General features: G+C 38.7%; 1 protein-coding gene across 9 annotated transcripts in view; it reads left to right on the top strand.

The window, feature by feature from the left end:
* The window catches only part of L3MBTL3 (L3MBTL histone methyl-lysine binding protein 3), a 98,564-nt gene that overhangs the window by 59,205 nt on the left and 25,054 nt on the right, over nucleotides 1–14,305 (top strand). For all 9 annotated transcript variants that reach the window (XM_037147898.2, XM_037147903.2, XM_037147900.2 and 6 more), the window contains 3 exons: nucleotides 1,200–1,310; nucleotides 5,007–5,121; nucleotides 7,041–7,143. In XM_037147898.2, the coding sequence (XP_037003793.2) occupies nucleotides 1,200–1,310; nucleotides 5,007–5,121; nucleotides 7,041–7,143 (329 nt within the window). The remainder of the gene's footprint in view (nucleotides 1–1,199; nucleotides 1,311–5,006; nucleotides 5,122–7,040; nucleotides 7,144–14,305) is intronic.

The following is a 14,305-nucleotide window of genomic DNA, read 5'->3' as shown; positions in this document are numbered from 1 at the left end:
ATAATTTATATTTAACATAAATTTAAAGGAAGAGAAAGATGTTAACTATTAAAATTTTTTTTACTGTGGCATAGTCTGTTATAAAGAACATTTTTCTTTAAATGATTCTTTTGTGCATAAATTGTTAGAATTTTTAATGATAGGATTGATTAGTAGGTATGAGCCCAAATATAGAAAAAAGAACATCAGAAATTTTTGAGAAAAAAACATATATTACATGAAAAAGCCATATCGAAGAGTGTATATGATTCCATCTGATAGTAAATTCAGAATTTAAAAAAGAGTTATGTTTAGAGTCATTCCATATTTACGAATTTCTGTCTAGCTCTCACTTCAGCCAGTATAAAGAAGAGCTCCATTGCACTTTGCTTTGAACTGGACAGAAACACATCAGGATCAGTCTACATGTGTGGTGTCACCTTGATATCAGAGGGAAAACAAAGATTTCTCTAGTTTGATTTTAGACCCTTTGTATTGATTGTTTTGTATCCCGCACCTAAGTTTTGTGTTTAATTTTCAGAGCAACACTTTTATTACACCCATTTTACAGAAGAGAGATGTGAAGTTCAGAAAATTTAATATATTTACCTAACATACGTATTAATTGCCTTGTCTTCTACCGCCTGTAGTTTTTTCAGAGGTTTATGGCTTTCTGCTGAGCATTGAGGTGCAGGTCCTTATTCTCATTCCTGTTCTCACCAGAGCAATTCTGTCTTGCATGTGTAGGTCACTGTTTTCTTTTTCAAAAGATTTCTGCTTTTTGCTGGAATTCCTACCTTTAATCTTCATGTCTTAATTATGCCATTTTAATGTTCTCTTTTTAAAAAAATCGTTTTCATGCTTATTGATTTTTGCCAAGTTACCTCCAACTAATGAGGAAAAAAATTTTGTCTTGCCTATGGCTAATCAAATAACCACAATATTTTGAATTTCATCACAAGATCTTTTGTTTTCTATTTGCTCCTGTAGGCTAGGTGGCCAGGCTGTTTGTATTGCCTAAGGGATGGGCCACGTGATGTGGGATTGTGTTTTTTATCAGGAGCCTGAATGCCAAAGCCACTCTTGGAACTTCAGAGTTTGAAAGGCTGGGTTCCAAAGTGGGTCCTCTTTTTTAATTTTGTCTTTAATTCTATTTTTGTGGCATAGAGCCTGCCTTCTCTTCTTCTAATCTCACTGTCTAAAATTCTCTGTTACGGCAGAAACCTCCACACGGATTCCAGAAAAAAATGAAGCTGGAGGCTGTAGACAAAAGAAACCCCATGTTTATTAGAGTGGCAACAGTTGCAGACACAGACGATCACCGAATAAAAGTAAGTGCTCTCTGCTGTGGTTTTGCTTTTGTCTTTTGTTACAAGGTATGGTGGATGGAAACTTTAGCAGGTCTGTAATTTGTGAAGTCCTATAATTAAATTAGTAAAAACCACAGGAATATGCAAATTAAGTGGCTGTGCATCTTCGTCAGCATTTATCCATTTCTTTAATTAATAACAGTTTCCTCATTAATTATAACTGACTTTTAATATAGGTCATGTCTACTTTCTCCAAACACACACTCAAAATAGTAAAAGTCTGTTATAACTAAGAGAAGACTTCTTACGCAGATTGTAGAGACATTCCTTTGAATAGAATAACTCGATCTCCAGTAGCATGATCATTTTTTGTTCGAGAAATTAAAGGTCAGTGTTATTTTATGGGGTATGTTAGACATAGACTTTTCAGAAGACTATCCCACCTTTTAACAGAGGACTGGTAAACAGAAATAATTTCATGAAGAACATCAGTTTTTAGTTGGAGGTGGATTTAGCAGAAGTCAAGCTGCCCTCCAGGAGGATGGATTTGGTTTGTCCTGTCTGAGTGTGAGGAGGTGAAATGCAGCAGCAGCTCCAGGGGGGTAGTCAGAGCTCCCCATCTCCATCTCTGGTTTCAGACTAAATTCGCTTGCAAACCAGAACAGTATGCATTCAGCTTGCTTCTTCGTAGGATTGGTTAGAATTTCTATTAGGGATGACAATAGTTATAATCACAGCCAGCTGTTAGATTTACATGGTGTTTTCCAGGATAACACTCACAGTGATGACCGTGTGGGAGATTTATGTTGTTATCATTATTCCATTGATAAGGCTGAGGCTCAGGAACACTGTAAATGAATTCCTTATTAATTAGGGGCAGTGGCAGAACTAGTCACAGTCCTAAACTGTAGAAATGTGTATATTCTTTTTTAAAAACCACATTTTAACTGTCTTTAGTGAGGTAATATGTAAGAAAGTAAGTTACAAAATAAAATAACCTGTGTAAATGTATTTCTATACAATAGAAATTTTAACATTCAGTTCACTATTTTTAACATTATAGAATTACCTAGTATTAATCGAATATTTTGTAAATAATGGAGGGCCTCTGTTAAGCTTTTCAAGTATATTTTCCTGTTAAGTCATAAAGCAATCAGAGTATTTTAGGACTAGAAGTATTTGCTTTTTAAATGTAGACCAGTTACCAAAGAAATGTAGAATTAAGAAAAATCTCATTTGTATAAATCAGATAAGTCAGAATTGGAGAAACTATGGGTTTCACTCGGGGAGCATCAAAGTGTATGCTCACATGTAGTTGACTGGAACGGAAAGTGCCCAGCACTTCTGAAGAGCAGTTTGGTGATAAGCATCAAAAAATCTTAGGATGTTGTTTACCTTTTAATGTGAGAATTTCCGTCTTAGGAATTTATGTTCAGTAAGGGAATAACCAAAGAAAATATGCAGAATAAAAACTGCAAGGAGTATATAGCAGTACTTTTTATAGTCGTAGATATGGGTAATATAAATTACTGTGTATCTCTGAGGTGTTCAATATTTTGGAAGGATAATATTGGTAAGCAAAAAATTCATGTTTTTATGTTTGTTTTTAAAGAACAATTGTTTAAAATTGTTTTTATGTTTGTTTGTTTTTTTAAAGAACTCGTGTAAGCAGTTATGGAAATAAACATCAAAATAATGACAGTGCTTTTCAGGGTAGGAGGATTATAAATTATCAGGTTTTTAAAAAATTATTTGGTTTCAGGAACACGTTACTTTTTTTAAAAGATTTTATTTTTTTATCTTTAGAGGGGAAGGGAAAGAGAGGAGAGAAATATCAATGTATGGTTGCCTCTCGTGCATCCCCTGCTGGGAACTGGCCTGCAACCCAGGCGTATGCCCTAATTGGGAATCGAACCTCTATCCTTTGGTTCGCAGGACCATGCTCAATTCACTGAGCTACACCAGACAGGGCCACATGTTACTTTTGTAGTTTAAAAAAAAAAGCATTTCTATTCTGTGGGTTTTAATCCTAGGATTACCTTATTTCTAAGCTGGAGAAAGTAGATTCTTTCCAATGGAGATTATTTTGAACCCATATATATGTACTCAACAATTCAACCGTGCACTATTTCATCAATAAATATACCATAATTTGTTTATCCAGTCCCCAGATGGTGTGTACTCTGGATGTTTTTCTCTATTAACAATGAATTAAGTTATTGGGATTATCACATCAAAGGTGATGCATTTTACAAATTAATTGTTGTTGCTAGATAACTCCCCAGAAATATCTCATCAGTTATACTCTTACCAGTCCTTCAGTCAGAACATCTTTTATTCATAATCATCAGCTCCAGGAATCACCAAAGTGGAACATTGCTGGCAGGTTCAAAAGAGAAGAGTTGTATCTTATAGTTACAATGTTTCTTTTCTTCTTTAATGACAAGTGAAATTGATTTTTTGTATTTTTTATTATCTTTTTATATGTTTACTATTTATATTTTCTGTTTATGAACCATTTGCATGTATTTTGCATCCTTCTATTGGGTTTTTATCTTTTTATATTGATATGTGATTTGTCTTTATAAAGAGCAGTGCATCATCAATATGTGCAACAGATGTGTTTTCGGGTTTGTAGTGGGTCTGCTATCTTACTTTGCAATATTTTACATTGTGGTGCAGTCAAATTGATCAGTCTTTTATAGCTTTGAGTTTGCTGTCTTACTTATAAAGGCTATTCCACTATTAAGATTAGAAATACATTTACTCATACATTTTTCTAGAACACTTATTGTTCAGTTTTCGGTGTTTGAATTTTTTATCTATCTGCCATCTGTGGTCTTACGAGGATTAGTAAGAGTTCATAGACTTTGAACTTGATTGCAACCTTGATTTAAAAGTAAAATATGCAGGGTGGGGGCAAAAGTAGGTGTACATGTGTTTGTATGGAAAATGCAAACACTTAAACCTCCTTTTTACAACTTTAAACCTATTTTGCCCTACCCTGTATATAGCTTGTCAGTATATCCTTTCACACTAAAAGATTTTAAAAATGTAGTATTTAGAAAATAGGTAGCTGGTCCTTAGTGACTGTGCCTGAAAGACTACCTGCCATTTTACCTGGTGGCCAATAAAGATGGTAGTATTGACTACTCTGTAAAACCTCTTTGCAAGATATTGTAATTATCTGTAAGGAAAATATCTAAAAATGCACTCACTGGAAGGATATTTTGTAAACTGGGTATATTTAATAGGGCATTAAATGTCTAAGTCCTTTTTAACATAATTCTAGGAGACTTGACATTTATACAAAAGGTCCCCTTGCCTCCCCACTCTCCCCTGCCACCTCCCCCACTCGGCTGATTCATGCATTACTTCAGTGACGTTTACTAGGTGTTTGGTGTTGCTCCTAATAAGATGTTAAGTACTCAAGTTGCTTATAAGGAGATACATGTAACATGTCTGTAGAAGTATTGGCAAAAAAAAAACCCTGCCTTTGGCAAGGCATTATTGATGGTTAGGAAATTTGAAGATGGGCCAAAAGGGCATATTTTTTCATAGTGTGAACCAACTAATTTAAATAATTGAAATGTTCATTTGGTATTAAATCTACTGTATAAGTTAGAAGAGAATGAAAATGGTTATGGTGAGCAGAATTTCTGCTGTAGGAATTTTTAGACCTGAGTTGTTGAGTGTTTTGTGGTTGCTGTCGTGCAGGTTCACTTTGATGGCTGGAACAACTGGTATGATTACTGGATGGAGGCCGACTCCCCCGACATCCACCCCGTGGGCTGGTGCTCGAAAACCGGGCATCCTCTTCAGCCCCCTCTGAGTAAGAATTCAAGGCTTAAAAAGAGTTTCCGTTTTCTTGTGTAATGCTGAATAATTTATTTTCCCTGACCCTTGTCTTTCTACTATACATTTCTTCTCTATGTACTCCTTTCCTCTCTTACTACATTTTTAATTACCTGGTAGCAAAAAGTATGTAAGAGAAAAAATTAATGTCTGAAAAAGTAAAATGTGTATGGACATTCTTTTACTTTTATTTAGAAGTAGTAATCACCTTATAAAATTAGTACTGAATTTTTGGAAGACAGTTTATCATACTATCAAAATTTAATCTATCATTGTTGATAAATAGTTTTCTAAAATGTTACCATTGGGAGAAACCGGTCAAAATATGTAAGGGGTCTCCTTCTGTATTGTTACTTAGACTGCATGCAAAACTACAATTACCTCAATAAACATTTCAATTAATTCTAGTTATTTTTTGTTAAAAAAAAAGACATACACCAAGAATTTGACATACCAGGATCTCAATTTGGGAAGAAAATATACACATTATAGAAAAATATGTAGGAAATGCAGTGAGTTATTGTCACATTTTAAAGTATGTAGTGTGCCTTCCTCACTTAGGAGCTTCATTTCTGGATATCATATATGAGCTACATAAGGGCTTGTATAAAATTGCACAGACATGGTATTGGTTACAGTAGTTTTAACGTAACCAATCTTAGAAACAAAAATCGGCTAAACAAATTGTCATGCATTCAATTACAGATAACTATGTACTACTCATAAAGAGTATTACTGTTCAGATGGGAAGATTTATAAGACATGGTCTTTAACTTAAAGACCAAAGAAGAATGTTTCAGGATAGTACACATCTCTGTTGTTCCTTTTACGTGGCAAAATAAAACGAAAAACTTGATACATGTATCAGATGTATTGGATGTAAGAACAACATCTAGGAAGCTACACATTAACTGTCAGGACAAGGGAAGGCATGAAATGTGGAAAGTGGATAGCTTGAGTGGGATCTATAACAGTTCTTTTGTGTCCAGTTTGGCATTTGAAGTTTTCACAGTGTAAAACTTGGCTTGGCAAAAAAGTCTGTTTAGTTTTTTCTGTAAAATAAAAGACAGTTTTAAAAAAGTGTTTCACCAGTAACTTCATTGATTTGGATATTTTGAGTGTGTCTGCTCTCTCCTGAGTGGTATACCCTCAGTTAAGGTCTCGATTTGATCAGTACCGACTTCAACTGGTCTACCTGACCATGGAGCACAGTCCAGCAAGAAATCACTGGCGTGAAACTTCGCAAACCTCTTTTGACACATTGGATCACACACCTTCTCTATACACTGCACAATTTTTTTTGCATTTCAGTTGCATTCTTATCTTTTTCGAAATAAAGCATAATATGCTGAAAATGTTTACTTTTTCCATCTTCAATATTAAAATGGCTACACAAAAATTCACCTATTTTTTTAATGCACAGTGTATGACACCTATCACAATACAGTCTAACAAAATTGCTTCAGATGAAGTTAAAGACAGCTAAGCAGAGCCATCATAGGGAAAAAAACAAATGGACTTTTTGGCCAACCCTATATATTGTTATGTACTTGAAAACATTTGTTTAGAATCTTCTCATTAATTTAGATTAGGTCCCTCTGGATTCTGGAATTTGTGACATTTTGAAAGGGTTAGATCAGAGTTTACTATTTCACTGTTAAAGCCAGATAAATAACATGAACAAAGTTCTAGAGGAGCACCTTCAGAGCATCTTTAGTAGAGACTTCTAAAATATTTTAAAATTTATAGGATCCACTTTTTTTGTTATTTATGGATATTGATTCAAAATTATATTTTTAGGCATTTTCCCCCCATTCTAATCTCAGACATCTGACTCTTACAACCTTCTGGTTAACTTTTTGCCTCTTCTTTCCCTTTTTTTTTCCTTTTGCATAGGCCCCTTAGAATTAATGGAAGCTTCAGAACATGGTGGATGCTCCACCCCGGGATGTAAAGGGATCGGTCACTTTAAGAGAGCAAGAAACCTGGGCCCTCAGAGGTATGTGGTGCTGCCGTTCACGCGGGGATTCCTTGCCAGGTCAGACTGAGGATGTCTCACGTATACAAGATAATAGTCTTCATGTATACTGAATAAGTGCGAACTAATTTATTTTTTATTTAATCTTTGTTGTGTTTTTCCATCACCATTTAGTCCTCTTATACCCCACTTCCCCCAGAAATCATGACACTGTTGTCATGTCCATTTGTCCTTTTCCATTTTGCTCAGTCTGTCCACCTGCTCCCTTCCCCTCCAACTAGCTGTCATCCTGCTCTCCATCTCCAAGTCTGTCCCCATGTTCCGTGTTACTTCAGTTTGTTCCTTAGATTCCACATATGCGTGAAATCACACGGTATTTGTCTTTCTTTGACTGGCTCTTTTCACTTAGCATAATGTTCTCTGGGTCCATCCATACCTCACTAAGGGTAAAACTGTCTTTGCTTTTACGGCTGAGTAGTGTTCCATTGTGTAAACGTCCCATGGTTGTTTTATCCACTCGTCTCTTGATGGACACTTGGGCTGCTTCTGTATCATGGCAACACTGCAATAAACATGGAGGTGCTTATGTTCTTTTGAATTAGTGTTTTGGGGTTCCTTCAGATATATTCTCAGAAGTGGGATTGCCGGGTCGAAAGGCAGTTCCATTTTTAGTTTTTTGAGGTATCTCCGTACTGCTTTCCACGGTGGCTGCATCAGCCTGCATTCCCACCAACAGAGCAATGGAGTTCCCCTTTCTCCACATCCTCACCGGCATTTGTTTGTTGATTTATTGATGACAGTCATTCTGACAGGCATGAGATGGTATTTAATTGTGCTTTTTATTTGCATTTCTCTGATGATTAGTGACATTGAGCATCTCTTCACGTCTATTTTCTGTCTGTATGTCCTCTTGGAAAAGTGTGTATTCAGGACCTTTGCCCATTTTTTAATTGCACCTTTTTTTTTGGTATTAAGTTTTGTAAGTTCTTCATAAATTTTGGATGTTAAGGCTTTATCATTTTTATCAGCGAATATGTTCTCCCATTCTGTAGGTTCATTTTTTATTTTGTTGATGTCTTCCTTTACTGTGCTAAAAGTTTTTCTCTTGACGTCATCCCGTTTGTTTATTTTTTTCCTTCTGTTTCCCTTGCCTGGGGAAATACATCCATTAAAATCCTGCCAGGAGCAGCATCTGAGACTTTGCTCCCTGTATTTCCTTCTACAATTTTTATGGTTTGGGGTCTAATATCTAAGTCTTTGGTTCATTTTGAATTTATTTTTGTGTGTGGTGTAAGAAGGTGGTCTAGTTTCATTTTTTTGCACGTATCTGCCCAATTTCCCCAACACCATTTATTGAGTAGACTGTCTTTAGCCCATTGTATGTGCTTGCTTCCTCTGTTGAATATTAATTGACTGTAAAGGTGTGGGTTTGTTTCTGGGCTCTCTGTTCTGTTCCATTGATCTGTGTGTCTTTTTATGCCAGTACCAGGCTTTTTCGATTACTATGGCCTTATAATATAGGTTGATATTAGGCAGTGTGATTCCTGCAGCTTTGTTCTTCTGTCTCAGGATCACTGTTGCTATTTGGGGACTTCTGTGGTTCCATATAAATTTTTGAAATATTTGTTCTAGTTCTGTGAAATACATCACTGGAATCTAGATGGGAATTGTGTTGAATCTACAGATTGCTTTGGGTAGTATGGACATTTTAATGATCTCAATTCAGATTCATAGCAAATGTAGTTACCATGGTGATCCTGAAAAATATGAGTATATCTGTAGTTAAATCTTCATAGGAGAAAACACATTCATGATTTCAAAGAGATTTACTGTGGCTGTTTTGCTTTTCTTGGCAATGTGACTAGTGTAGACAGCTTCTGAAAAGTTTTTTGAGTCGACCATTAATAATGAGAAAAGGGCAAGTTCTGCTGGGAATATTTGTTTGGTAGCATATTACATGATTGGCTGACAACGATTTGAATACAGAGGTGATATTTTTGTAGATTAGCAAAGATCACACAAACCAAAAATATGGTCAAATATAAGAGTTTGTTGATCAAAAATGTATGTTTTGGTATTTTTCTCTTACCTCTAAGTAACTTAAAAAAAACCCAAATTTATACATTTGAAATTTGATGTATTATTTAGGCAATTTGGAGGTCTGTTTAGATTGTTTTAGATTTTTAAGGAAATACTGAGAAATTACTGTAGTGTAGGTGGGGTTTTTAAAGAAGAAACACATAATCTGTTCAGGTATATATTTAAGTAACCTGTCGGTGTAAGTGTTCTAACTGCAGGTTAAAGGGGTTGCCCAGTAAGAAAAACGATACCCTGTTCATCTGGGTCGTGCAGGTTGGGAGTCTGTGTCTTTAAAATGTCTAACGATGCACGGCCTGCCCTCCGAGACTGACAGGAATTGTTAAGTTGGTGCAGGTGTCTTCATCTTTGTTTAGTTTCCTCTTTCTCTCGTTCCTTCCACCCCCCACAGTGCTGCGTGTCTTCCTTTGGCAACGCTCCTCCCAGTTATTTTTTAGGAGGTTCAGCGTGTTCTAGACTAAAAAGTCTGAGCGTAGAAAGGATGATGATTCCATTTGCAAATATCCTTTTAAAAATCATTTTCGTTTGCATGATTGCAATCCAAAAGTTAGGTGATTAATTTAAACTGAGTTAAAAATGCTGCATTTTGGGAGTTACTTCGTATTGCTGAGTAAAGGCAACTGGATTATTTTCAAATATTATGTAAGTCTAAATGCCAGAAGTAACTCATTAGCATGCTGAATTTCCATTCTATATTTGTAAGTTCCTTTGTTCAGTGAATATTTTTGAGCATCAGTCCCCCCTTGCCCACCGCCGGTAACTAATACACCCTGAGCATTAATTTACTCTGTGAGGTATTTCACTAATTGTTTTGCATGCACTAAACTTCAGACGACCCTGTAATATAGAACTGTTACTTACTCCGACTTTTTGAAGAGACCACTGTCACCTTGGCGGTGTACTGAGTTGCCTGATTGACAGCTGGTCAAGGAGGGACCTGGGAATCGCAGCCAGTCTGACTCAAGGGCCTGTGCTCCTGGCTGCGTCCCTCTCACTGCCCGTCAAGGCCCCGCTCCCTGAATTAGCCCCAGATCCAGACTTCAGCTGTCTCGTGGACTGATGGAACTGTATGTAAGGTGCACGTAATTTAATGAAAATGGTAAACAAATACCGCAACTTTGATAGATGTACCTGTGAATGAAAAGGAATTTTAAAGATGGGTGAATGCAGACATCATGTTGTTGGGCTGCTGTTGAAAATTTAATTTCTTTGTCTTCTGGTAAGAAAACCCACTTTAAAGTCATGCCCATAGTCTTCTTAGGAGTGCTTTGGGTCTGAGCCAAGAGTTTTGCCTGTCAAGCAAGGTCTGTGCTGGCTGCCCCCCCCACCCCATCCACCCCTGGCCTGTCCCCAGTGCATCCTAGACCTCTGAGGGGCCATACCCGCTTCCCACAGTTTCAGAGATTTTCTTTGGAATACTTCTTCAGAGATGCAGTGTAGTATTGGCTAAAATCAGGCAACAGTGAAGGGGACGGTCATGGAAGATGTTATGGACAAATGTGATAAGGCAGTCTTTCAGTGTAATTGGAACCATAGTAGAGAACGAATCATTTTTTTGGAAGGAGAGAGGAAGAAGTGGACCTTGTAGCTTGAACTACGTGCGTTGATGAAGAAGCTGTGCTCAGGGCATAGCTCGCAGCTCCGTGCAGAAGTCCAACGGGAGCCTCGGGGGGAGCGTGCAGTGCAGAGAACCAGGGGCAGTGCCAGCTCCTGCCCTTCCCTTCCTCCTTCCCAGCCCCTGCAACCAGCTTTTCCTGGTCTCCCTGACACTGCTCTCCTGTGCACAAAACCCGGATCTCTCTACCGGGCAAGATACTAACCCTTAACAAGCACAGACTCTCTTCTGTTTCGTTAGTAGACTCGTGGAGTAGCTGCTGCATCGTGGGTGTTCTTTGAAAGATTCATTCCACGGGCACTTATTTTTGTCCTTGCTGAGAATGCTGTGTTTAAGAAAATGTAATGAGAAAATTCTCTTCGGATTAATTTACAGAGAAGTTAATCCCAACATGTTTGATTAATCCTGCATAAATCAAACATGTATGCTTTGCTTAGATAACAAGAAAGTTTTCTCTTTTAGCAAGAATAATCAGTTTTATGAACATGTAAGTAAAGGCCTATGTTTCAACTAGCGTTTCTTGTTAGCTTCTCTGAAAATTATGATAGTTGCATTTGATCCAAGAAGTGTAAGACATAGAATGTGTATCTCAATTGAATTTGAGAATGTGGTGTTATTAAATGTTGAAATCTGAATGATTAACAAGTGAGTTGGATATGAATATGGGATTCTCATCAATTCTAGGCACCTTCAGTAAGTAGCCAGATTGCTTAATTCTGTCTCAGGAAGGGAGCATTAATATTGGTTGCGTCGTGGTGTTTTTCCTTGCTGATTCATTAATCTGTTTTACGGAGAGGTCAAAGAATTGGAGGAGTTCAAAGGAGTACTACACTTATCTAAAAGTACATATTCTACATATCTAGTGCCTTCAAAAGTAAATGTTTCCCACATATGATTTGATCTTGGAGAAATTAAATAAGAAAAGAAAAAATAGCATTTACTACAGTCTCTGAAAAATATTCATACAGTCCATGAAGAGTTTTAAAATTAGTAAGTCTGGACACACACCTGCAAATTATAAACATCATGTTAGTTCAGTATCCCTTGGTCGAACAGTGAGCGCCTGCCTCGTGCTGAAGTAGGTGATAGACAGCACAGAGGACGGGCCCCCTGTTTCTGAGGGTGTGGAGGGGGTCGCAGAGAGCAGGGAGCCTTCCTAAATGCAGTGTAGCGTGGAGTTTCAGTGCTGCCCTTTGTATTTGCTGATGTTCTTCTACACAAAGGAGTTGTTAAATCTCCTTCCTGTTTTTAAATAACAATGATAGGTAAGATTTATCGATGGCTTCCTGTGTTTCAGGCACTACTTTAGAATGGACATGCGTTACCTCACTCAATCCTCACAACACTCTGTGAAGTGGGCACCACCGTTCCAATCCCTGTGTCACAGATGAGGAGACAGGCTTAGCCGGGTCAGGAACATGCCCAGATCGGACAGTGGCATGGGTCTCAGCCCAGGCTCCCCTGGCGCTCACGTCCCTGCTCCTAACTGCGCAACTGTCACTCGCAGCTCAGTGGCCTGATGGACTCCCTCCTGTGTCTTACAGGCTTTTGTCAGGACAGAGTGTGAGGAGGATTAAGTGAGCACTTAGGAAACTAGAGTGTTGCCTAATGGCTTAAATAAATGATTTTACAATTAAAAGCTTTTAAATGTGGCTTTGGGGAGCAGTGAAGGGGGCGGTCCTTTCACCTTTCCTAATAAAGCTGGACCAGTCTTATGTGGGAAAAACAGCCTCCGGTCGGCCCAGAGGGCAGGCATTTGTACATACAGCTGATAGGGGATCAGTAGCTCATAGAACAGGGTGTTTGCTAATAAAGCGCTTACAGTGAAGACTTTGGCAATCGATTGTGAGTATATGCAATCTGGGGAACTGTGTAACAATAAAGCGTGGCGTGTATCTGTACACGTGTGAGTGTCTATGACCAAATACACACATGTGTACATGTGTGGTAAGGCACACATGGCTTACATTTTGTCACTAGAAGCTTAGTACATGAGAAACCTGAAATGACGGAAGCCTAATGGGAACCCACTCTCTCCACAGAAGTTTGACCAGCACAGACGAGTTTGTAGTTAGTAACTTGAAACTGTAAGAGCACTATGAATTTAGAGATGAGGAAATTGACCCAGAGAGGGAAAGCATTAGCTCTAGGACAGCAGCTCCCCGCTAGGGGAGAGCGCCAAGGTAGATTTCACTGTCGTGGACTAAGGACGGGAAGATTCTTCTGTATTGCCAGGGACTATTAACTGACAGAACGTAATGGACCGCGACACCCAGAGGTCACGGTCCAGCTCCGCCAAGAACTGAGTGAGTGACACTGACCACGCTCCCTTGTTAAGTGAAGCCTCTGCTTCTGCATCTAGGAAATGAGCATTTGAACAGGAACAGCCTCCCGTGGCTGCGGGAATTAATGAGGCAGCGCACATGGAGCACTTAGCCTCGGTCATGCACTCAGTCCGTGGCGATGATTACCATCCTCACTTTACAGACGACAGAACGGTCTCAGGACTTGTGCTCGCTCATTACGAGGAAGTGGATAAAGCAGCAGGCTCCTGAGTTCCGTCCAGGGCCTTGCCCACCCCTCCGTGTACACGTTACGTCCCTCGCGCACCCTTCATTTGCCCTTGTGGCGTCCCTTTTTACCGCCTCCCCTCTCTGCCCATCGCAGGTGTAAGAATGGGAGGTGTGATGAAAACCCACTTGACTCTTCTCAGGGTTCAGCAGGACAGAGAGTGGCTCCCCTGATAGGCCGTCCTGGCCCCTCAGTAAATCCCAGCTTGGAGGGCTGGGACTCTCTCCCCTACTTCAGGTTGAGAGTTTCAAATGCCTCTGAGCAGGATACTGAGGCACCAAGTCTCAGTCTTGCCTCCCTCGGAGCTGTCCACACTTACATATCGTGATCTGCAGGGACATAGTCTTCCGTGACTTACTGAACGAATAGGAGAGGCGCTGTCTTAGTGCGCAGCTCGGGACCGAGCCCTCATCAGAATCCCGTGAGAGTTCCCAGAGGGGGCGTGGGGTGGGGTTAGGAACAGGACTCTCGTTTTCTTCATGTCCAATAAAATTCCAAAGTAACTTACAGTTATTCGGTAATTGTAAAGCCAGGTGTTTAATGCTGAGTAAAACATATGATGGATGCAATATTCTAGAGATAGCAGCATCCTGTCAAATGAAACAAAAAAAATTATTTGGATATTTTCCCTACTGTCAAAAAAAAGAAATGCAACCAGACAGACTCACAATAGAAATAACAATATGAGAAGAAAAGAATCGAATAGTCTTTAGGATGGTTTGATCTGAGGCTTGGTTTTAATACCTTTTCTTTGTCAGAAACAGAATCAGGAACAGCGGGGCGGGGGGACTAATGGTATTTTTACCCTATTTGTTGGGGGTGGGAGGGAAGTTTGTTGCCGATGGTGAATTTGGTTTCAAACAGTTTATTAGGAGGCCACCCTAGGACATTTGTATTTCG

The sequence above is a fragment of the Artibeus jamaicensis genome, unplaced genomic scaffold (genome assembly GCF_021234435.1).
Source record: "Artibeus jamaicensis isolate MK-2021 breed Jamaican fruit bat unplaced genomic scaffold, CSHL_Jam_final contig_387, whole genome shotgun sequence".
Taxonomy (NCBI): domain Eukaryota; kingdom Metazoa; phylum Chordata; class Mammalia; order Chiroptera; family Phyllostomidae; genus Artibeus; species Artibeus jamaicensis.
Note: the sequence above shows the minus strand (reverse complement) of the source record. Positions and strands in the feature narration are given on the sequence as shown.